Raw genomic sequence first — 25,418 nt, forward strand, 5'->3', positions numbered from 1 at the left:
CATTAGTTGTGGTGCACAGGCTTAGCTGCTCCGAAGTATGTGGGATCTTCCTGGACCAGGGCTTGAACCCATGTCCCCTGCATTGGCAAGCAGATTCTTTTTTTTTTTTCTGCAGTACGTGGGCCTCTCACTGTTGTGGCCTCTCCCGTTGCGCAGCACAGGCTCCGGATGCGCAGGCTCAGCGGCCATGGCTCATGGGCCTAGCCGCTCCACATCATGTGGGATCTTCCCGGACCGGGGCACAAACCCGTGTCCCCTGCATCGGCAGGCAGACTCTCAACCACTGCGCCACCAGGGGAGCCCCAAGCAGATTCTTAACCACTGTGCCGCCAGAGAAGCCCTTGCTGTAGTTTTAATTTGCATTTCCCCAATTACTAGTGGGAAGGTAAAACTTTTTATATATTTTTGGCCCCTTGAGTTTCCTCTTCTCTAAATGGCTTGTTTCTTTTTCTTAGCAGTATCTGATACCTATAAATTCTGGATACTAATAGTTTTCTGGTTATGTTCCTTGCAGAGAGCACCACTGTCTTCTTGTGGTTGTAAGTCTTAGTCAGTATTGATTCCTATTCTTCTGTGTGATCTGTTTTTTTCCCTCTATGGAAGATTTTCGGACATTTCTTTTTATTCCTGATGTTCTGTAACCTAATTTTACTGCTAAGAGTAAAGGGCTCAATTTATCATTTTAAGTAGTTTTTCATGAAAATAAGTACATAATGCTATAAAAAATCTAATCACAATAGACATACCTAACGCAGAAAATAACACTCCCAACTTTGATACTGTCAACAGTTTGCAGCACGCTTTTTCCCACACATGAACACTGATTAAACGTTTTGAGTATTATACACAATTTGCTTCTTTTATTTAGCAATTTTTGGCATTTTCCTGTCAGTACTTCATTCTTTTTAACTGCTGCAGACGTTACATTTTATAGACATATTGGTTAGTTATTTCTTATTAATCAACATTTGGGCTGTTTCTAAGTTTGAAAAAAAAAGTTGCAACAAATACTCTTGGGTCCATATCTTTGTTCAGGATTAATTTCTAGAAGTGGAAGTTCTGGGTCCAAACCCAGAATATTTTGAATTTTAATTGATATTGCTAACTTACACTCTAAAAAGATTGTACCAATTTATAAGGCAGAAAATGCTATTTTTTTTGGATACTTAATCTAAATCTTTGCTCACGTGATGGGTAAAACATGTTTTAATTTTCATTTTTTAATTCTGTGAAGTTTAGTTTCTAACTTACTAATTTTGGTTTCTAGCAATATTCATTCTCAATTTATTACCTCTTTGAATTTTTAATTTTAGATATTATGTTTGATATTAGATTCTTTTTTGTAAAGAGCAGCCAATTCTTGTTCTATCATTGTAACATCCCATGCAATCTCACTGAAGATCAGGAACAAAGTTTTTTAAGGTCTCAAACCTTCTCCTTTATCCACTGAAAAGGTAGTCTCGCACCTGCCTCTTTACTATCCCTGTGGAATATCCTGGATTTTTCAACTTACTGACTCCTAGTCTAAGTGAAGGGAATGTTTTTCAGAAGTGTGATATAAAGTAATTCACAGTCCCTCTTTTGATCTAATTTAAATAACTGAATGCTAGCTCTTCTGTTTATAATCCATTTCTGACCTTTGGACCCATCTACCTAGCTCCTAGCGCTATATATAGGCTCTGGTTTCAGCTCATGCTACCAGGGCACTTTCCTACTTTGGGCTGTCTTGGTAGATATTCTATCCTAGGCAGGTGCTGGTCACCTATTCTTGACTCTTGATGGGCATTCAGGAAGTTACAGCAAGAAATGTTTCACAGATGGTATCTGATACAGTCTAGTTAAGATTAATGGGGAATAAAAGTACTTTGCTTAGAAATAATTATCCATAGATCTAAAGTCAACAAAAGTCTCTACAACAAAAAATACATAATTTTGCTGGGGGAGGAGGAGGCTTGAAATAGATCAGAAAACACTTTCACATTAATTGTTCTTTTCATATACTTCAAATTTGTACTTAATGCCTTTCTCCTCCTGGACATCAGAAGGAACACCTGGATATCTGTAAAAGAAAAAGATGTATAATTAAATATTATGCAAATACACTACACATGCAAATATTAAGAAAAATTTCAAATTACAGAAAGTTAGAAAATAAAAAGTATAATTCTTCCTTTCCTTCTAACTCCTAGTTTTTCTCCCCCAAACTAACCACTGTTAGCAGTTTCTCTTTTATGTTCCCACTCTTGTCACCCAGCTAATATGAAATTTCTTAAGAACTTTTTGCAAGTCTTACATATGTTATCAAATTCTTGTGTGAGCAAAGAAAAAATAAAACACAACCTTTAGCTGTTAGAGTGGAACTGAAGTTGTGTGTGGTGCATGGGGATTCTTTTTTTTTTTTTTTTTGCTGTACGCGGGCCTCTCACTGTTGTGGCCTCTCCCGTTGCGGAGCACAGGCTCCAGATGCACAGGCTCAGCGGCCATGGCCACGGGCCCAGCTCCTCCGCGGCATGTGGGATCTTCCTGGACTGGGGCACGAACCCATGTCCCCTGCATCGGCAGGTGGACTCTCAACCACTGCGCCACCAGGGAAGCCCGGGGATTCTTGATTTGTTTAATCAGTGGACGCCACACTGCTCTAATTCCCCACTGTGTGGCTTATTTCATATCCTTTACTAGAATCACTGTTTATCTGATCTTTTCTACTCCTAACACTCACTTAGGTGTGTGTTTCCTTCAGCTTCTAAGTCAAAACCCAGGCCCTCCTTTGGGTATATACTTAGACGTGGGATTGCTGGATCACATGGTAGTTCTACTGTTAGTAATTTGAGGAAACATCATACTATTTTTCATAGTGGCTGCATCATTTTACATTCCTACCAACAATGTACAAGAGTGCCAATTTCTCCACATCCTCGCCAACACTTATCTTTTGTAGTGATATTTGCACTTCCATGTTTACTGCAGCATGATCCACAATAGCCAAGATATGGAAACTACAGTGACAGATGAATATATAAAGAAAATATGTATACATACAATGGAATATTATTCAGCCTTCAAAAAACAAGGCAGTCCTGCCATACGCAGCAACATGGATGAACTTGGAGGACGTTATGCTAAGTGGAATAAGTCAGTCACAGAAGGACAAATACTGCATGATTCTACTTATATGAGAAATCTACAATGGTCAAATTCATAGAAACAGAGAGTAGAAGGGTAGTTCACAGGGGTTGAGGGAAGGAGGAAACAGGGAGTAGCTGTTCAAACGGTATATAAAGTTTCAGCAAGATGAGCAAGTTCTGGAGATCTTCTGTGTAACGCTGGCCCTACAGTTTAAAATAGTATATTGTACACTTAAGCATTTGTTGAGAGTAGATCTCATGCTGTGTTCTTATGACAACAAAAAAAATTATTTTTCACTGAACACCACTGCCCGCCCCCAACAAAAAAAAACCCCAAACCCGGGTCTTCCACTGAAGGCTGTTCTGACCACTCTTGTCCACAACCCTAATCTTGGTGCACTTCTGTAGGCTTGTGCTGGCTGTATCCACTGTGCTGGAGGTGAGGGGTCAGGAAGACTTGCTTTAGTCAGGCTTGTGTTTGAACCTGGTTCTGCTGTGTGACACTTAGCTATCAATAAAAAGTCTTCATCCTTATAGAGAATTTAGCACTGTGCCTGATATATTAAGTGCTCTACAAATGTTACCCATTAATGATATTAGTTTGTTTTGTCCCCCTAACTATTTTCTAACCTCATCGTAGGCAGAGATAACATAGAAAACAAATTTAAGTCTCTTATGATACCCAACAGAATGCTGAGTAATAATAGGAATTAACCTTTTGTTGACCAATTAGAGATTATGCCATTTTGAAAAAATATATAATTAGAAACATGAAATAACAATAGCATAATAATAGGTAAGAAAAAAAAGGAGAATATATTTCAGAGGAAGAAGGTATGTTTGTATTTACTAACCATTTCCTAAGCTGTTTCTGTTCTACTGTTTTAGTAGCAATATAGTTTTTTCTTTGTTTAAAGAAATGATTTTACTAGGCCAACTTTAAACCACAATTTTACTTTCTTAGATGAGTCACCAAAAGCAACATTTACATTTGTGTGTGTGTGTAAAATTCTCAAGAGTATCAAGATTGTCAGCTAACAAGATAAAAGCAAAGTATCAAATCAAAGCTATTTCTAAAACCATGAATAATAATGATTTAGAAATAACTATGCTATGGGCTAGATATGCTCACTAGTCATGGTAATAATGTTTATTTTCTCTGTGAAACGAAAATTGAATTCTGCTTAAGATTAATTTTACTTTCCACAATATTCACATATTCAGTCTGTTTTAATAATGATAACTACCTCATAATCATAATTCCAAACTTTTCTGAAGAACAAACTGTCTAAGAGCAACCTTTGAACTCCAAGTTTAAGTCTAACAGGATTTGGAAATACCACCTATTTATTATGAACCACCCAGATAGATGGTCTTTTCTAGAATCTTCAAGCACTAAAGAAGCAAATGAATACAAATAATCATAAGATCTGAACTGACAAAGGAGCATGAGAATAATGCAGAGGTGATTTGATGGAAGGTCTAAAATAGAGGTAAACAGAGTTCCTGGAACAGGTATCCATAAGAACCAAATCATAACTAAAAATGATGACTCTATAGGAAGCACAAGCTCAGGAGGAGAGGGATCCACAAATAATATGGACAAATACACCAGGATCCTGTTGGACAGTCAAGAAATAATGGGAACAGAAGAGGAAACGTCAACCCATCTAAATCCTACTTCAAGTGTCTACTGGTGAGGGGCATCTGTCCCAGCTCTGGAGCCAATTACTGCCTCAAAGGCCTCTTCTGGTCTTTAATCCTATTTGACTACATGGTCACATGAAAGGTTGTTAACTAGAAGGAGAAGTCTGTTTGGGGCTCATTAAGTGGGAAAACTGCTGCTATAAAATATTTTGCTCTGATGGTTTGGTTGGATCCTAGTGTGAAATAGTCTGAGACAGAAAGACTTCTTCCAGGCAAGATGAATAAGGGCAGATTAATGGACAGGCTGGCATGGTGCTGTCAAAAAAAATGATTGCATTGACAATGACCCACTGGGAGAAAAAGGGAGACACAAAGTAAAACCATCTTACTTCATTAATATTCTGCTTTTAGACTTCTACCACTTGTGGCTTCATCTACATTTTAATTTATTCTCTTCTTGCTTCATAGTAGTCCTCTTTCATTTTTATTTCATTATACTGGTGCTTTTATTACCAGGAATTTTGGTGTTAATAAAAGACACTGTGTTTGAACTGAAACCTATGTAACCACAGAGGCCTAGGATAGGGATGATGGAAGACTAAACGAAGTGGGTAGCTGTGGGGAAAGAATGAAGGGGAGTAAAGAATGATCAGAACTCATTTCTGGACAGTAGGGAGCAATTCTAAGTTGCCCAATGTAGAGAGATTTGGAAAGAAAGCTCCAGAATTGAGCAGTGTTACAGATGTCCAGGGACAAAGCATATTCTCTTTGCTTCAGAGGTTTCCTTTTTCTCTATTTCATGAAAGATTTATACTGCTTCATATCTCCCTTATCCCTTAGGGGATTCCCTCCATCCCATGTTAAAGAGGCTGTTACTACGTTGCTACAGGCTTGAAAGTACAGATGACTATGACGTGCTGCAGTGGAAGAAAGGACTTTCTGTTTTCTTCCATAGCCTTGTTTAGAATGTCCATTTTGGAGCAATTTCTTTGAATTTTGGCTTTGGATAGCAATTTCCTATCTCAGTCTATTCACCATTAAAAATTTCTCAGACATTTAAAGAAGAATTAATACCAGTCCTTCACAAACTCTTCTAAAATGTAGAAGAGGAGAGAACACTTCCCAACTCATTCTGTGAGGCTAGCACTATCCTGATAGCAAAACTAGATGAAGACGTTACCAAAAAAACCCTACGGACCAATATACCAATATCCTTATGAATATAAATGTAAAAATCCTCAACAAAATATTAGCAAATGGAATTCAGCAACATATAAAAAGGATTATACATTACTACCAAGTAGGATTTATCTCAAAAATGCCAGATGGGTTTAACAGAAAAATCAACTGATGTCATATACCATATTGATAGCATATTAAGTATTAATTATATATTTTGTCTTATTAATGACAAAAACCACATGATTATCTCAAGAGACTCAAAAAAAAAGTATCTGACAAAACCCAATACTCCTTCATGATAAAAACACTCAATGAATAAGAAATAGAAGAGATCTTCCTCAGTGTGATAAAGGGCATGTATGAAAGACCCACAGCTAACATCGTATTTAATGGATGCTTTCTCTCTAAGATCAGGAACAAGACAAGGATGCCTGCTCTTGCCATTTCTATTGAACATCATACTGGAGGTTCTAGCCAGGACAATTAGGCAAGAAAAAGAAATAAACAACATCCAGATTAGAAAGGAAGAAGTAAAACTATCTCTATTTGCAAATGATATATTTGGTATCTAGAAAATCTGAAGGAATCCATTTACAATCAGAATAAATGAGTTCAGTGAGGTTACAGGATACAAGCTCCATAAACAAAAATCAATTGTATTTCTATATATTAGCAATGAACAATCTGAAAATAAAATTAAGAAACAATCTGATTTACAATAGTATCAAAAAGAACAAAATATTTAAGAATAAATTTAACAATGAAGTGCAAGGTTTGTACACTGAAAGCTACAAAACATTGCTGAAAGAAATTAAGGAAGATCTCAATAAGTTGAAAAGACATCAAATGTTCATGATTTGGCAGTTAATACTGATGTGATGGCAATACTCTCCAAAGTAATTTACAGATACAGGGCAATCTATCAAAATCCTAGCTTGCTTTTTGGCAGAAATTGACAAGCTGATCATAAAATTCATGTGGAAATGCAAGGAACATAGAGTAGTCAAAACAACAAAGAACAACAAAGTTGGAAGACTAGTACTTCCTGATCACAAAAGTTATTACACGGCTGCAGTAATCAAGACAGTGTGGTTCTGGCATAAAGATACACATGTAGATGAGTGGAATAGAACCGAGTGTCCAGAAATAAACCCTCACATTTATGGTCAATAGATTTTCCACAGAGGTGCTAAGACAATTCAGTTGGGGAAAAGAACAGTCTTTTCAACAAATAGTGCTAGGACAACTAGTGTGCTGCTTACCGAAGAATGAACTTGGACCTCTTCCTTATAGCATATATAAATTAAATCAAACAGATCATAGACTTAAGAGTTAAAACTATAAAACTCTTAGAAGAAAACACAGGAAAAAAATCTCTGTGAGCTTGGATTAGGTAATGGTTTCTTAGGTATGAAACCAAAAGGAAAATCGACAAAAGAAAAAAATAGAAAAATTGGACTACATAAAAATTAAAAACCTTTGTGCTGTAAATGATTAGGAAAAGTGAAAGTCAATCAGGAAAGTGAAAAGACAACTCAGATAATAGGAGAAAATATTTTCAACTCATATATCTGATAAAGGACTTGTACCAGAATATTCAAAGAACTCTTAAAACTCAGTAATAGAAAGATAAATAACCAAATTTTAAAAATGGGCAAAGGATGTGAATTGGTATTTTTCCAAAGAAGATACAGTATATAAATCTCAAATAAGCACCTGAAAAGATGTTCAACATCATTAGTCATTAGGGAAATGCAAATCAAAACCACAATGAGATACCACCTCATCCCTACTAGGATAGCTTATAACCAAAAAGGCAGACAATAACAAGTGTTGACAAGGATATAGAGAAACTGGAACCTTCGTATGTTGCTGGTGGGACTGTAAAATGGTACAGTCACGTTATCAAAAGTTCAGCAGTTCCTCAAAATGTTAAACCATATGACCCAGTGATTCTTCTCCCAGATTATACCCAAGAGGAATGAAAAATAAATCCCCACAAAAACTTGTACATGAATGTTCAAAACAGCATTACATTAACCAAAAAGTGGAAATAAATCAAATGTCTACTAATTGGTGAATGGATATATATAATGTAGTAAATCTATACAATGGAATTCTTTTTGGCATGAAGTACTGATACATATTACAACATGGATGACCTTGAAAACAGTATGCTAAGTGAAAGAAGCCAATTCCATGAAAGAAGCCAATTCCAAGAAGGACTTCATATTATATGATTCTGTTAACATGAAATATCCAGAATAAGCATATCTATAGAGATAGAAAATAGATTTAGTGGTTCCTAGAGCCAGCAGGGGAAGGGAATGGAGAGCGACTGCTAATGTGTACAGCGGTTCTTTTTGGATGGTGAAAATGTTCTGAACTTAAGATTGTGGTGATGGCTGCACAACTCTGAATATACTAAAACCATTGAATTATATACTTCGAATGGGTGAATGTTGAGATGTGTGAATCATTTCTCAGGAGATGTTAATATTTTCTTTTCTAAGAGTCAAAGAGCCAGAATTGTATTTGTTTTAAGTTATCAAGGATCTTGAAGGGTCATAGCTTTGGAAAGAGGTCTAATCGAGAGTGACAGGGTTTACAAAGGTATTTAATATGAAGCTGATTCACACAGTAATCTATTCTTTTTGTTAGTAGCAAAAAGAAAGGAAAGAAATGAGGGATAGCAGAGATCAATAGCCACATAATGTGAGAATCAGCCATCTAAGCGGTACAAGAGAAAATAAGGTGGGACAAAGAAACAGCTGATTTAAAAAAAAAAAAAATATATATATGAAATCAATGTGATTTTTCTAAGTAGTCACCTTTGGAGACTATAAGCAAAAGCCTGTACTTTAGCTGTTTAGAAACTTTTTAGAGTTCTTAGAATTTCCAGTTTTCCTTAGACCTAGTTAAGAGCCCAAGAAAATCAGTCACCAACTTCATTTGACTTGAGACCATTACCTATATTACTCTGTAAAGTAATATACTTTATTCTAAAGCTTGGCCATCCATTTATTCAGACTTGGCTCTGAATGCTGCTTTTAGGAGGTATTTCCAAAATCAAACTTGCACTCAAAGAATGACTGTTTTCAACTGAGTGTTTGAAAGAATGTGTTAAGAGCTAGTCTAAAAGTGTTGATATAATTAATCTTCTACTCTGCATAGCCAACAGCTGAAAAGCGCTTTTAAACTAAAATGTTTTCAAAAGCAGACAGTTTCATGCTAAAATCAAAGTAAACTACAGAGTAAATCAAGTGTAACATCTTCTTCCACCTCCACCACTAAGTTAGTTCCTTCATCTTTCACCTGAACTACTGTAAGTGGTCTCCCTGCTTCACTCTTGCCTCCTCCAGCCCATTGCCCATAAACAGAAGAGTATCACTCTCTATTCAGAACCCTCTAAACCTGCCCTGGGTCTGATCTCTCTTGGTCTCCCCCTCGCTCACAATGCCCACCATGGCTTTCAGGTTCAGGGAACACGCCAGGCTTCTTTCTGCCCTCAGTTCTCTGCCCTAGCTACTTCTGGTTTCTGGAATGCTCTCCTCAGCCCTTTGTGTGGCTGGCTTCTTGCCATTTAGATCTGGTGTAGACATCACTCTTCAGAGAGGACTTCTCAGACTACACAGTATCTACCACATCACAGTATTTCAATTTACCACACAGCGACTCTTTGGATGTTTATCTATTATTTGCCACCCTCCTCCTCTACTATAAACGATGTAATCTCCTGGAGAATAGTGACATCTTCTGTCTTGGTAAACACTGTATCCCCAATGCCTAAGACAAAGTCTGATGCTAAATAAGCACTGATCTTACAGAATGAACTAATGCCTATTCTCTAGATTTCAGTGAAGTCATTAAAACCTGAACATTCCCAAGTCTTCAACATTAAAACATATCCAAAAATTCCTATAGTTTTTGTCTATAAAACACATTGCTACTTCGAATTCAATCTGAAGAGACATTCTCTTTTCTATAATTCTTAAGCAGGAAAGCCAAAGGTGCTTCAGACCAATGAATAACATTTTACTTACTCTGGGATAAGTTTATATTTTTCCAAATCAATTTCTGGAAAAAATGTGTCACTTTCAAATTCCTGCATGATCCTTGTCACAAATAGTCTAAGATGGCCTGGCTTGTTCATGGCTTCCTTTGAAATAAAACAAAAGGCATCAATTTCCTTATTTATCTGTGTCAAAAGTTATAGAAACTCTAATATTTTTGCTTTAATTACATACTGAAGTTTGTACTAGGTATTAGAGACATGCTACATATCTTGTTACCTCCAAAGCATGCTATTTAATTATCCTATTCTTTAGTTTGGGACCCTGCAAAGTATGACTTAGTTGGGAATGGCCCTAATCATTTATCAATAATTACAAGGGTGAGTTCAAACATACTCTGGGCTCTAGTTTGCTTACATGAACTCTTTTTTTCATTTTAAGCGTTCAATTTTGTCTTTTATCTTTGGTTGTTGTTTAAGAATTAAAAACCCCAAATTATCTAGTTACCCTTCACAGAAAAATTTACATATGTATATATGGATAGGATAGTAATTTCATGAGACCTTGACTAATGAAAATCCCAAGGACATGCTTAGTACATATACATAAAATTTAATGCCTCAGTTTCTCAGCAGATAGTTACAATGCTAGTAGGTAATTTATTCTGTCTTTTGTTGCTAATGATTGCATTTGGCATTATATTGTTAATGACTTTTCTATTACTGCCTATAGTACTATTGATAGTTTATACAGAAAAAAAACTGCCCTGGAACAAGTATCTTAAAATTCGAATACAAAGTCAGGAGTCCCAACTGCAACTCTAAGAAAGCAATAACTCTTGATTTTGAAATAGCTTTTGAAACAAAACAAAAACACATATACATATAAATTCAACTGTGTGTAATCCTTAAAATTCCATACAAAGGGCATAGAACAAATTTTACTTTTTATTTTCAATCCTATGGCTTACATTAAATCATTTATTCTCTTGCCCCGATCAAATCAGTATTCTACCAATTCTTACTATACCAAAAATTAGAAAAACTGAAGGGACTAATCACAGCAGCATTTGAAGATCTGTATCAAAGTTAATGATATATGGCCCAACTTTTCTTTTTCTTTTTTTAACATCTTTATAGGAGTATAATTGCTTTACAATGCTGTGTTAGTTTCTGCTGTATAACAAAGTGAATCAGCTATACATATATATATACCCCCATATCTCCTCCCTCTTGCATCTTCCTCTCACTCTCCCTATCCCACTGCTCTAGGTGGACACAAAGCACCCAGCTGATCTCCCTGTGCTATGCGGCTGCTTCCCACTAGCTATCTATTTTACATTTGGTAGTGTATATATGTCCATGCCACTCTCTCACTTCGTCCCAGCTTACCCTTCCCCCTCCCCGTGTCCTCAAGTCCATTCTCTACATCTGCGTCTTTATTCCTGTCCTGCTCCATGGTTCTTAAGAACCGTTTTTTTTTTTCTTTTTTAGATTCCATATGAATGTGTTAGCATATGTATTTCCTTATTTATTTTCATTTTGGATGATCTGTCCAATGGTGAAAGTGGGGTGTTAAACTCCCCTACTGTTACTGTATTGTGTTGATTTCCCCTTTTATGCCTGTTAGCATTTGCCTTATGTATTGAGGTGTTCCTATGTTGGGTGCATAAATATTTACAATTGTCATAACTTCTTCATTGATTGATCCCTTGATCATTATGTAGTGTCCTTGTCTCTTTAATAGTCTTTATTTTAAAGTCTATTTTATCTGATATGAGAATTGCTACTCCAGCTTTCTTTTGATTTCCATTTGCATGGAATACCTTTTTCCATCCCCTTGCTATCATTCTGTATGTGTCCCTAGGTCTGAAGTGGGTCTCTTGTAGACAGCATATATACAGGTCTTGTTTTTGTTTCTATTCAGCCAGTCTGTCTTTTGGTTGGAGCATTTAATCCATTTACATTTAAGGTAGTCGTTGATATGTATATTCCTATTACCATTTACTTAACTGTTTTGGGTTTGTTTTCCTTCTCTTGTGTTTCCTGCCTAGAGAAGTTCCTTTAGCATTTGTTGTAAAGCTGGTTTGGTGGTGCTGAATTCTCTTAACTTTTGCTTGTCTGTAAAGGTTTTAATTTCTCCATTGAATCTGAATGAGATCCTTGGTGGGTAGAGTAATCTTGGTTGTAGGTTTTTCCCTTTCATCACTTTAAATATGTCCTGCCACTCCCTTCTGGCTTGCAGCTTCTGCTGAAAGATCAGCTGTTAACCTTATGGGGATTCCCTTCTATGTTATTTGTTGCTTTTCCCTTGCTGCTTTTAATATTTTTTCTTTGGATTTAATTTGTTTTTTTTTTTTTTTTTGCTGTACGTGGGCCTCTCACTGTTGTGGCCTCTCCTGTTGCGGAGCACAGGCTCCGGATGCACAGGCTCAGTAGCCATGGCTTACGGGCCCAGCCGCTCCGTGGCATGTTGGATCTTCCCGGATCGGGGCATGAACCCGTGTCCCCTGCATCGGCAGGCGGACTCTCAACCACTGCGCCACCAGGGAAGCCCTTTGCATTTAATTTTTGATAGTCTGATTAATATGTGTCTTGGCGTGTTTCTCCTTGGATTTATCCAGTATGGGACTCTCTGCACTTCCTGGACTTGATTGACTCTTTCCTTTCCCATGTTAGGGAAGTTTTCATCTCTTCAGATATTTTCTCAGACGCTTTCTTTTTCTCTTCTTCTTCTGGGACCCCTATAATTTGAATGTTGGTGCATTTAATGTTGTCCCAGAGGTCTGTGAGACTGTCAGTTCTTTTCATTCTTTTTTCTTTATTCTGCTCTGCAGTAGTTATTTCCACTATTTTATCTTCCAGGTCACTCATCTGTTCTTCTGCCTCAGTTATTCTGCTATTGATTCCTTTTAGAGAATTTTAAATTTCAATATTTGTGTTGTTCATCATTATTTGTTTGCTCTTTAATTCTTCTAGGTCCTTGTTAAATGTTTCTTGTATTTTTTCCATTCTATTTCCAAGATTTTGGATCATCTTTACTGTCATTACTCTGAATTCTTTTTCAGGTAGACTGCCTATTTCCTCTTCATTTGTTTGGTCTGGTGGGTTTTTACCTTGCTCCTTCATCTGCTGTATGTTTCTCTGTCTTTTCATTTTGCTTAACTTACTGTGTTTGCGGTCTCCTTTTCGCAGGCTGCAGGCTTATAGTTCCCATTGTTTTTGGTGTCTGTCCCCAGTGGCTAAGGTTGGTTCAGTGGGTTGTAGGCTTCCTGGTGGAGGGGACTGGTGCCTGTGTTCTGGTGGATGAGGCTGGATCTTGTCTTTCTAGTGGGCACGACCACGTCCAGTGGTGTATTTTGCAGTGTCTGTGAACTTATATGATTTTAGGCAGCCTCTCTGCTAATGGGTGGTGTCATGTTCCTGTCTTGCTAGTTGTTTGGCATAGGGTATCCTGCACTGTAGCCTGTTGGTCGTTGAGTTGAGCTGAGTCTTAGTGTTGAGTTGGAGATCTCTGGGAGAGCTATCGCCATTTGATATTACACGGGGCCGGGAGGTCTCTGGTAGACCAATGTCAGTCTCGGCTCTCCCACCTCAGAGGCTCTGGCCTGACTCCCGGCTGGAGCACCAAGACCCTGTCAGCCACACGGCTACTAGTGTTGGAATGCTCCTGCAGAGGCGGGGGGCAGCTGGGGCTCACTGCGGGGACAAGGACACTGGCAGCAGAAGTTCTGGGAAGTACTCCTTGGTGTGAGCCCTCCAAGAGTCCACCATTAGGCCCACCAAAGGGCCTGTAGGCTCCATTGCTGGTTTGCCTCAGGCCAAATAATCCTGGCCCACCTTTTCTGTACAGGGTCAGATGGTAAACATTTTAGGCTTTGTGGGCCATATGGTTTCTTACCTTTGTAGGCAAAAGCAGCCATAAACAACACTAAACCAATGGGCATGGTTGTGTTCCATTGAAACCTTATTTACAAAAACAGGCTGGTAGTCCCAAATGTTCTGTAAGTCAATGTGGTGTGAGGCGGATAATGCAAAAACCTACAGATTCTACTTCTTTATTATTTATATAAGTACAGATATATCAAATTATATAAATGTATTTAAGTACTTATATTGTTTAAAGAATACATTTTCAAGTGACTATGGTATTGAATCATTCAAATTGTGATCGGCACTCAGCAAAATAAACAACTTATTTTCTTAGAAATTCATTCTTGGCTGAAAAGATCAAAGGAAAATGTCCATTTTCCCCCTATTACAAATGGAGAATGTTAAAGATTGTAGAAACAGGAACCCAAGAAACAGAGTTTTTATAATGCCACCTAGGATCCTGGTATACTTCTTTCTAAAATAATTTGTGTTCATATATTATGACAAGCCACAAAGGGTAGGGGCTGATTTTTCCTCTCCATAAATGTAATCTTTCCTCAGTGTTATAAAAGAGTTATAAAATTCTATTTATTATCCTCAAAAATGTTTAAAGCTGGAAGTCATCTGGTATCAAGAAAAAGGAGTATTTTCTATTTAACAGTGTCTTCTCTTATGATACGAAATCATGGAACACTTTCCCCCTACCCTCACGTTATATGAAAATTGTTGAGGGTAAGTCTTGTGCTTTGAACAAGTTCACATACATCTAGTCAGTGTATCTCAACAGAGCCTTTCCTCAGTAAGGGACATAATATTTATCCTTGAGGAAAAGATGATAGCTTAGTGTATTTAGGCACATCCAGGGAGGAGAAGACAATGCAGTGCAAGTACAATTCTCAGGAAGGATTTAGAATGTTTTTAAAATTGGAAACATCAACTATTTTGAATTGAAAATAGACTGGTACAGACCTAAAAACTTACTTTTCATTTAGTTTGTATGATAGTATCAAAAAATGAATAGTGCAAATTGGCAATATGTCTAACTTCCAGGAGAAATAACGTGCTTCCTTTGCTCATGGCTTAATCTTTTAAAGTTGAGATGGCAGGGAAGCTGAAAGAAAGAGGGTAGACTATTTCCTTATAGTCACAGATAACGTTACTTACCTTATAAACAGAACTGCCTCCCACTATCCAGACCATGTCCACTGTATTTGTTAATTCTGGTTGCTCAATAAGTTTTAAGGCACCATCCAGACTTTTGGCAAGAAAATGAGCTCCCTGTGGAGGTTCCCTGAGATTACAAGAAAGAATTACACGTAATTTCTATAAACCCCATTCATACTAGTCAAATAATCTGACTAGGAGGCAGTAATTATAAAATTAAAAGCATCATAAATATGAAACCTTTCAATAAAAAGCATTTAACATCAGTATGGCCCATGGCCAATAATGCAACCCACATTTGTGTATGTATGGTCTACAATGAATGAAAAACAGAACCACTTGTGATACTGCATGATATTTGTGGTGGAAAAAAAATCACAACAGTAGTTGTTTCTGGAGGGATGGGGTAAAGATTCACTGGGAAGGGGCTTGAGGCAGCTTTCTGGGAGTGACAGTAATGTCCTATATCTTTGATATGGGGTTACATAGGTGCATATATTTGTTAAAATATAGCAAATGTACATGTAAGACTTGTACATTTCATTGTACATAATATTTATTTCAAAAGAAAAAACAGTAAAGTAATATTAAACTCTAGTTAATGAGATATATAATGAATTATTTAGGTGAAAATATACTAATGTCTGCAGTTTACTTGGAAAAGCATAAAAATAACAAGACTGATGGATGGTTGGATGGATGATAAAACAAGCATAGTATAAAATAATCTATGTGGTAGAATCTATGTTGTGGGTATACAGGTGTTTACTGTAAAATTCTTTCTATAGGCTTGACAGTCTTCAGATAAAATGTTGGAAAAAGAGTGATATGTTTGAGTGACTTTAGTTTGGAATGATATTCAAACTGTTAATAAGTGGTTACCTTTGGGGTGTGGGGAAAGGATTCTCATGTTTCAAACAATATAGAAATAAATGAATTATCAAAAAACGAGCATGTTATTACTTTTGTAATTAAAAATCCCAAAGGGGAAAAGTCAATTAATTTATTGTTTATATTGATTAGCTCAGTCTCTCCCAACCTCCAAAAATGTTATTTTGGTGAGAGTTTGCAATTCCCTTTATAAATGAAGAAACATGCAGAATTGGCTTTCAGAGTAATTAGACACAACAGAAATTACAATTCAATGTCAAGTTCTTAGACTGATGCTTTAAAAAAATAATGTAATTGCCTTTGAACTAGTAGTTCTAACAATGATTAACTAAGAGCTAATGGGGACTACTCATTCTCTTTGCTGCCTCCTTTCTCACCTTCTTGATATCTATTTGACTTACTTCGCTCTTTGTCATCTCTCAAGGAGTTAAGATAGCACAAAGAATGTATTTTGATTCAAAGCTGGAAGAAGACACGGAGACTAGGGTGAAGCTAAAGGAGCCAAGGGATCCCCAAAGGTATCAGGGCAGTTGCAGTGACTAGGATGGACCAGGCCATTCGAGGGGAGAACTGAATTTAGAAGAAACAGATTTGGAGTTGGGGGGAGAAGACAGTCTAGTTAATAAACCAAGTTTACAATGACTTTGAAAGAGTCAAGATGGTTTTAGTAACTGAGGATGTTTAAATCAGGACTGCTGACAGGAGTTAAGGTAGGATGTAAATTGGTGATTTAGGAACTGACATACAAGGAAAACCGGAAGAGGTATTCTAGAAGTAGGTGGATTACGGCAAAATGATTTAGAAGGTGGTATACGTGGTTGGTGTGGACTTCAAAGAAAGGGGACAATCTTTTTGTGAAGACTGTGGAACAATGGCTTGAGAATGATTCAAGGGATTAAGGTAAAGACTACTTCTTTGCCCTTTTGCAGTGAGTCTAAAAAGGAAAACAAAGAACAGATTAAGGATTTGTTTCAGATTTTAGATATAACAAAGACATGGAGGAAATGCTTCAGCACAGTATTGCTACTTAGTGGTATAGAAATGTTTCACAAGAAACACTTGACCCTAGATGGGCAGAAAATTAGCAAAAATTTGAGCCAATGGTTCATCAGCCTCTTCACAGCACAAATCCTAGAAACTAACACAATAAATACCATATGGCAAGCACTCAATATTGTTACTTATTTCATTGCTAAATTTTCTTTCTATAATTATCTCAATCCGATCCAGATTGGATTCCCTTACAAAGGACAGTTGGTATGTGGTAGCACACACACTCTACATCAAGAAGTGTGTGGCCATGCTTGATATTTTGCTCGTTACCCAGAATCTTGAATTCCCTGAGGGTTGGCATGAAGATTAAAAGAGATAATGCACATAGCAGGCACTCCAGTGATACTTCCATCCCTTTCCTTAAAAGCCCTATTCAAGGGAGGCTGCTTTCTACCTGATGGATAGCTGTATTACAAAGAAAATATCTAACATTTATTGAGTGCCTACTTGCTCTGACAAGTAGTAGGGTCAGGCAGTGCTTTATACTCATCATACCATTTAATGTTGCCAGCAGTCCCATGTAGGTACTATTATCCCTTTTTACGGATGAGGATGTTGAGGTTGAGGGATTAGGTTGCCAATAGTCACACAGCTAGGAAATGGTGGACCTAGGATTTGAGTTCCAGCAGCCTGACCTTGGGGCCTGAGGGGCACTTCTTATTCAGACAATAGGCTTTCAACTGGTGGTCATGGGCTACAAAGGTGTTAGATTCTGGTTCCCTCAGGCCTCAGATGGTGTGGCCTAGTTTAGGCAGAGCCCTCAGACCAGTGTTTTCCGGCCTTGAGCTGCCTCATTTGATTACTCTGGGGTATTATATAAACATTATCCTTTCCATTGTGCCTGATGAAAGAGGATGGCAGATAGAATTCTGCCCCAATTTCCCTGAGGACTGTTGGGAAAACAGTTAAAAAGAAAAACCCTAGGCTAGAATCACATCTTAACCAGAATTCAGAAGTATGTTCACTTTAAGACCTTTAATACTCAGTCTTTAAAAATGTGATTTCTAACTATTAAAAATTGATTCAAATATGCTTCATCCTCATAATTGAATACTATGCGGCCACTAAAAATATTTATAGAAATTAATCTTTTAATATATTGAGTGGGGAAAAGGCAGGTTACAAAGTGTTGTTATGTGGGATGATTCTATTTTTATAAACTGACTACAGACCATTTATTCCATGAAAATTCTGGAACCCCTACTTTGCTAGGAGATATGCCAGGTGCTTGAAATAGAGATTTAAAAAAAAAAGCACTTCCTGTACCAAAAAGATTGTGATGGCAGGCAAAGAAATAGCTCAGCAGTGCCCATAAAAGTGAAAAGGACATGCACTGGGGATGTGTGGAGGATGCTAGATGGGCACAGAGGTTGTGCATCATCTGGCTGGGGTGACAGGAAGAATTCTCTTTGGAGTCTGATCCCTTAGCTGAGTCTTGAAGGAGGTAAAAGTATGAGCAAAACACAGAAGTGACAGGCCACTATAAATATTATTGAGGCTTACATTAAGGTTATTTAACACAAGAAAGCTCCAGGAAAACTGAGAGAAGAAAAGTAATCTGTGGTGAGGTTTAAAATACTAAAGGGCAGTATAATAGAGCAAGGTCCTGAGGACAGAAACAAAATGGGAGTCTAGAATAAAACAGTGGAGGCGGGGGAAGGAATTGATTTTAAAAGCAGGGGATTTTTCTGTCTCAAGATTGAGGGAAGGAAGAACAAAGTGATACGTTAAGGTGGAAATAAGATCATGAGCCTGTCCATTGTGATCTCATTAATATTAATATTTTCAATAAGCTACAAAATTATGTAATTTTGGTAAAATAGCAAGGACTGGGGGAGTAGGACCTGATATCTGTAGGGTACCCTCTGTGTGCCAGAAATTTAACATATAAAATATTAATTAACCCTCAAAATCACCCTAAGAAGTTGTCATTAATCCCATTCAGTAGGTAAGAAAGTTGAGGTTCAGCAAGGCTCAAGGTTAATAGGTGCCAGAACAGGTATTAGAAGCCAGGTTGCTAAGTCTTTGCTACACCAAGTATGTGAGTGGTGGGGAGAGAACTGAAGCTTTATGAAGAGAAGAAAGTTTTAATCACTGTGGAGAATATGATAGCACGACCATAAAAAATTATTCTGCCATGAAATGTTAGACAACTTCATGGACTGAAGACAGTTTACAACATCTTATATCATGCAGGCAATTTTGGATTTTCTAAAGATGCTGCCAAAGCTGCAGCATTGCAGTAAAACTTCTTTATTTGGTTTTTGGTTCCAAAGACTTTAAAGCTTATTCATGTTGTAGCATATATCAGTACTTCATTCCTTTTATTGTGGAATAATATTGCATTGCATGGATGTAGCACATTTTGTTTATCCATTTATCAGCTGATGGACGTTTGGGATGTTTCCACTTTTTGGCTACTATGAATGATGCTGCTATGAACATTTGTGTACAAGTTTTTATGTAATCATGTTTTCATTTCTCTTGGTTATATACCAAAGAGTGGAATTGCTGGGTCATATGATGATTCTATGTTTAACATTTTGAGAAAATGCCTGTTTTCCAAATGTGGCTGCATAATATTTCTTTTAAAGCCACAACTTGGTTGTCTAGAAAGCTTTAGAAAGGCATTTTTCCTATACCTTATTAAGGGAACAGTTATGCAAAATGACTAGTATCTGGCAGCAAATTTTTGGATTACTTTGAGGATTCAGTTTCTTTTTACATTGTGGGGTGGTGGTGAAAAATTGAATATCTCTAAAAGCTTGCATGAGCAAGAGATTTACATGTATATATCCCCCCCCTTTTATTTAGGACCTAGCAGTGCCTGGCACATAGCAGGTGCTCAGGATATGTGTGGAACTGACCAGCAAGTAGGGAAGCAGAAGGAAGGACAAAAAATAACTCTAATTTTTTTCTCTAACTGGTATCCCTATTTCCTTGGTGTGCTTGGTGATAAAGATTTTAAATTTTCTCTCTGCCTTAAAAAAAAAAAGTGAAATGCACCAACAAATGTTACATATAAATACATAAGAAACAACTAAATCCAATTACATACACCATAGGGGGGTCATAAAGAAGAAATAAGACTCATCATTTGAGGAGATATGCTGGCCCAACTGAACATCTACCCCACTGAGATTTCTTTATGTTTGTTTTAGCTCAAGCTGGCCATAAGTAAACCTTAGTAGTATTCAAGAATATGTTATTAAAGAGTCTCTGGGAATGGCAATACGGTCTGTGAATTTGGATTCTATGAAGTAAAGATATAATCAGAATATCCTAGCCACCAGGAGAAAGAGAACAGCATGAAGATCGGGGCAGATGGCAAGATGCACATCAACATATTCCCCATCACCCAAAGGCAATCAGTGAAATATTCTGGTATACTTTCTTCCAGGTTTTTAACCTATACCATTCTAGGAGGGATTTAGGAGAAAATCTATATAAGCCTGAGTCCCCTTAGGCTACAGCTGTGTAGTGTTTTTCCTTCCGTGGTTGGATAGTCTTCAGGTGTTCACTTGCCTAGGCTATAGTACTGTTATTTAGACACTAATCTAGGTGTTGCTGTGAAGGTATTTTGCAGATGTGATTAAAGTTGATAATTAAATGACTTTTATCTGGGTGGACCTAATTCAAGGGGTTGAAAGGCCTTAAGAACAGATCTGAGGCTTCCTTGAAGAAGAAATTTCACCAGCGGGCAGCAGCTTCAGCCCCTTCTGCAGAGTTCCTCCCTGCCCTTCCTGATGGCCTGCCCTACAGGTATCTGGACTTGCCTACCCAGCCCCACAACTGTGGAATTCCTTGCAATAAAATTCTTTTATCTATCTATCTATCTTCTACTGGTTCTGCTGCTCTGGGTGAACCCTAATAATACACATGGGAAAGGAATACTATGACCACCGTTATTAAGCAAGCAGTGCCCCAGGATGCTGCATTTTTTGTGTGATTATATTATTAGTTTAAGAGAGAATAATTACCATGCCAGTCCTAAACCTTCCCTTATGGTATAATTCAGGCTCCCCTCTCCCCCCGCACAGTAAACTCCTGCAAAACCCCTTGGGGTTCCAGAAGTTATTTTAGTGGGCTGGGACCAATGTAAAAAATAACAAAAAGAAACAAAATAGCAATCAGTTTGCACTACATGTAGAGTAAATGCCATGGAAGCCTTGGTGAAGGTAAAAGCACTGGAGTTGACTTGATGAAGAGTCTTAATGCTTTTACCTAAACTGCTTCCCCCTCCTCACCCTGCCAAGTCCCCAGGGCATTTCCAGGCATCCAGAACTATGTTACCTAATGTTAAATTGGTAAACAGGAAAATTCCTCCCCCAGGCCAACTAGAGACACTCCCTAGAATTCCTAGGAAATGCTTCCATTTCAAAACTTTGAAAATTTTAACCTTCAGATGCTGGGTAAAGAACAAAAGCACAAAATATTATTTGGCTGTTGTGGTAAACTAGAAATAACAGGGCACAAGACTAGGACCAGTTTTTAGCCCAATCCTAAAATTTACATCTTATTGCATTTAGGGCTAGGTACAGAGAGGGGATAACACTTAAGTTTGGCAAGTTCCATAATATATGTATTTTGATTTTACATGAAACTAGAAAAGTTTATTAAATTACATTATATAACTGATATTTAAGTCTACTGAATAATGGTTCAAGGAAACGTGCAAATCTATTATTACCATAGTTAGATTTAATGTAATTTGTCAAGGTGATGAAATCAGTCACTTGAGTAACAGAATAAGTTACTGTCATATGGCATAAATAACTGCTTATTTTCTGTAATCACCTTTATGATATTAAGTAGCTTCATCCATAGTTACATTCATACTATTTTATTTTGTCCTATACTGACCTCTACCATAAGAAACGGAACATGATTTTCTTGTGGTGAATTTACAGTACAGTACTTACTTGAGTTCTCTACTGAGAACTATATTAATTCTGTCCTTTAATGGTCGATTCTTCTCTGGAATGGAGAACCAGGTTTTCCTACCCATAATCACCAAATTCTGTTTACCTGTAAAATCACACGCAAAAGATAAATATATTTTGGGAGTATACATATATATTTTTATATATTCATACATATATGCATAGATATGATTGTCGTAGGGACACCTAGTGGATCTGCTTTAAAAAATTAAAATTTAAAACAGCTTTATCAAAATTTACCATTTGTCATCCATTATCTACGTCTAGTAACTGTTATTTCCTTTGGCTTTAGCCAACTTATAACCAATATATAGTTTTCATCAACTGTAGTCATGTATATTATAGTAGTTAAGAGCAAAGATTCTGGGTTGAAGTGCTCAAATTGAATGTATTCTGTCATCTACTAGGCGAGTCATGTTTATCTCCTGTGTCTTATTTTCCTTATCTATAAAATGGAGATAAAGGTAGTTCCTACTTGTAGAGTTGTTGTGGCGATTGAAGACTTACAATACTCAGCATCTAATATGTACTGTAATAACTGATATAACAGTATTATTCATATTTGCATACTTTATACATTTAGTCATTTTTTAAAAGACAGCTGCTTAATATTCCATGCAATTAGCTTAAAACATTATCAATTGTGCCTCTGTGCATCTAGTTCAAGTATAACGCTTCTATAAAAACTATACACATGTAAAGCTTCCATTTTTGTTTAATTACTTAGGAGAAAAAAACCCTTGGGAGTCAGGTATCTGGATCAAAGGAACATACTCATTTCTATGATTCTTGATATGTTCTGATAGACTATCCAAAGGAGTGCATGTATGTTTTCTTTCTTTAATGTAGTTTTGTTTTATTACTTTTTAAAGAAATTTATTTATTTAATTTATTTTTGGCTGCGTTGGGTATTCGTTGCTGTGCGTGGGCTTTCTCTAGTCGCGGTGAGTGGGGGCTACTCTTTGTTGCAGTGCACAGGCTTCTCATTGCGGTGGCTTCTCTTGTTGTGGAGCACAGGCTCCAGGCGCATGGGCTTCAGTAGTTGTGGCTTGCGGGATTCAGTAGTTGTGCTTCGCAGGCTCTACAGCGCAGGCTCAGTAGTTGTGGCGCATGAGCTTAGTTGCTCCGTGGCATGTGGGATCTTCCCGGACCAGGGATCGAACCCGTGTCCCCTGCATTGGCAGGCGGATTCTTAACCACTGTGCCACCAGGGAAGTCCCTGTATCTGTTTTCTTAAAGAATCATCATTAGTTTGATTTTATTTAAACAAAAACACTAAATTTACAAACTGCAAGTTGTAAGACTAAGCATTTTTCAGGTTTTGCTTCACTACTCTTACCAAATATTACCTCCAAGTGTTGGAAAAAAATTTTTTCCTCCAAGAACAAACAAAAAACCCCCTGTAATTCAGAGCACCCTTATACAATATGCACTATATTTTCAAAGACAGAGTTTTACGTGTTCAATAAGGAGATATCAACTATTAAAGATAATGGAGCTAATAGGTGAGGAATTCTGATGAGGAATATGGCACAGACCTAACCTAACAACTAAGGTAGAGATGATGAGTGAAGGACATAGGGAGGCGTTTAAAAAAAAAAAAAAGCCAAGACATCCTTGGTACCCTTTCATTCATTTATCCAAGTAATACTATATTTACTGAAAACCAGCGAACAGGTCAGGCATGGGATGCTCTTCCTATTAGCAGGCCATACTTGGGATTCATGTCACAATTCTGTAGTTGTGCTTCATTCACATGGTTCATGTCAATTTTTTAGCTTCAAGCTTTTGCCATCATGTCTCCAACTAGTGACTCAAGGGCCAAATTGAAGTACGTTTTATCTGTCCTGTTATAGTTATGCTGCATCTGCTCCTTTCTGATTTACTGTTTCCCTGTTTACTCTGCTATTCCTCCTCTAATGAATAAACACACATGTCTCTTAGGTTTTTTCTCCCTCATGCCCACATTCTTATCCTTGGTTATCCTCTTCTCTCCAGTGGCTCAATTCATCTAGTTCCCCGTGCCTGAAATTGTCCCGGATATACTACAAGCACTTTAAAATCATCATCATTACAGCTGCACACTATTCCCCACTCCTTTATTTTCCATGTCACCCAGACTCTCAAACTGAAAATCTGAGAGTTCATCTTTGATGCCTTCCTGCATCACCTTTAACTTTCTAATCTCCAAATTGAGTATCTTGTAACCGCTTTTTGGACTTTTGTCCTCTCCATTGCCATTCAGGCACTATCATCTCTTCCAGCAGCTATTTCAAAGGCCTGTTCTGGTTTCCTTTGCCAGCGCTAACCTCCACAGAAGCCTCTACCTAGCTTCCAATTTTGACCAATACCTGAGTTGTACGCACGCTCACATAAAATTTCAAAGAAATTAAAAAAAAAATGTTTAATGAATCTTGGGAACTGCATCCTCATTTATGTTAGGACAAAAGGTCCCAGACTAACATGAAAAACTTTTAATTTAAGTAAAATTTGCACTGGTAAGCTTCCTTAGGCAAGACCCTTCGCAAATTTGAATCACTTAAAAATCCCACATTACCTTCTACTGAAGAGGTTGTAGTCATTCTTTGGAAATACCTGTATTCATTCCTACAAGTTAGAGAAACACATGGAGTTACTCAGAATGGGATCCCGTGGGCTTCAGCTCTAACGCTCCCGACAAACGGTGAGCTGAGGGGACCTCCAGGACTGGGACTTTGCTCTGGGGTAGGACGCGGGGGGAAAAGGCCTAGCGGGGCAGCTGGAGCGGGACGGAAATCAGTAACTAGCCGCCAGGCTCCTGACGCGGAAGGAAGTCTAAGCCTACCTCCCGCCAACTCAGGTCACGAGTCCGACCCCTTCTTTTCGCAGCGTCGACCCGGCCCGGCCCAGGTGCCCCGATTAAGCTCCGATCCAACACAATCGACCCACCTCCGGCCCAGCAGGTACCTGAGCGGGGGCCAGGGCAGATCCCCGTTCTTGCCGATGCCCATGTTCTGGGACACAGCGACAATGCAGTTTAGCGGACGAACCATGATAGCAGCAGAAAACACTTCCAAGATAGCACGTCACACTGACCACGGGGATTACCCGCCAGCTTGGCGCGAAATTTTGGCCACCCCGCCCCCTCAGTCCTATTTTTGCAGGCGAGACCCCGCCCTCGTCCCGCCCCCCGCCCCGGCGCACTGCAGGGTTGCGACGTGCTCGCGCCCGCAGACGCCCTGGGAACGGCGGCCGCGGGCTCGCGCTCCCAGCTCGACCTGCTGCCGGGCTGTGGCTGCGTGCTCCGCGATGTCGCGCCGGAAGCCGGTCTCTGGTGGCGCCGCTCCCGCCGGCCCAGGCCCTGCAAGGCAGGCGGTTTTGAGCAGATTCTTCCAGTTTACGGGAAGCCTGAAATCCACCTCCTCCGCAACGGGTACAGCCGAGAAGGCGGATCCTGACTCTGACTCCGCAGCGCCCCTAGCGGCCACTCTCCCGCCTCAGTTGCCGCCACACGTGGTGGGTTCGGTCCAGGGCGGGGCGGGGCCATCG

General features: G+C 38.3%; 2 protein-coding genes across 7 annotated transcripts in view; one reads left to right on the forward strand and one right to left on the reverse strand.

Annotated features, from left to right (window-relative positions):
* Positions 1 to 25,418, forward strand: part of MSH3 (mutS homolog 3) — a 211,435-nt gene that overhangs the window by 5,279 nt on the left and 180,738 nt on the right. For 2 of the 3 annotated variants that reach the window (XM_030846850.2, XM_070045157.1), the window contains exon 1: positions 25,084 to 25,418. The exons of the other annotated variant lie outside the window; for it this stretch is intronic. In XM_030846850.2, coding sequence (XP_030702710.1) covers positions 25,179 to 25,418 — 240 coding nt within the window. In that variant the 5' untranslated portion in view covers positions 25,084 to 25,178. Of the gene's footprint in view, positions 1 to 25,083 lie in introns of those variants that run through there. 3 annotated transcript variants of the gene reach the window in all.
* On the reverse strand, positions 1,756 to 25,350 carry DHFR (dihydrofolate reductase). Of its 4 annotated transcripts, none has more exons than XM_060295958.2 (6): positions 25,148 to 25,350; positions 24,448 to 24,497; positions 21,870 to 21,975; positions 15,004 to 15,130; positions 9,998 to 10,113; positions 1,756 to 2,059 (listed from the first exon to the last, which is right to left on the reverse strand). In XM_060295958.2, the coding sequence occupies exons 2-6, from the start codon at positions 24,470 to 24,472 to the stop codon at positions 1,981 to 1,983; spliced, it is 453 nt and encodes a 150-aa protein (XP_060151941.1). In that variant the 5' UTR covers positions 24,473 to 24,497; positions 25,148 to 25,350; the 3' UTR covers positions 1,756 to 1,980. The 4 variants fall into 4 exon arrangements, with proteins under 4 accessions (XP_060151941.1, XP_060151939.1, XP_060151940.1 ...); XM_060295956.2 differs by lacking the exon at positions 25,148 to 25,350 and adding an exon at positions 24,819 to 25,038; XM_060295957.2 differs by lacking the exon at positions 25,148 to 25,350 and adding an exon at positions 24,837 to 25,034.

Source organism: Globicephala melas, chromosome 3 (genome assembly GCF_963455315.2).
Source record: "Globicephala melas chromosome 3, mGloMel1.2, whole genome shotgun sequence".
Taxonomy (NCBI): domain Eukaryota; kingdom Metazoa; phylum Chordata; class Mammalia; order Artiodactyla; family Delphinidae; genus Globicephala; species Globicephala melas.

What these genes read in the sequence shown, in the direction of transcription:
- DHFR (XM_060295956.2), bottom strand. Translation starts at nt 24,922, where the DNA reads ATGGTTCGTCCGCTAAACTGCATTGTCGCTGTGTCCCAGAACATGGGC. An exon ending in TACAACCTCTTCAGTAGAAG is followed by an intron (nt 21,976 to 24,447) that starts GTAATGTGGGAT and finishes GTGATTTTACAG; the next exon opens with GTAAACAGAATTTGGTGATT. An exon ending in GTTCTCAGTAGAGAACTCAA is followed by an intron (nt 15,131 to 21,869) that starts GTAAGTACTGTA and finishes TTGTAATCTCAG; the next exon opens with GGAACCTCCACAGGGAGCTC.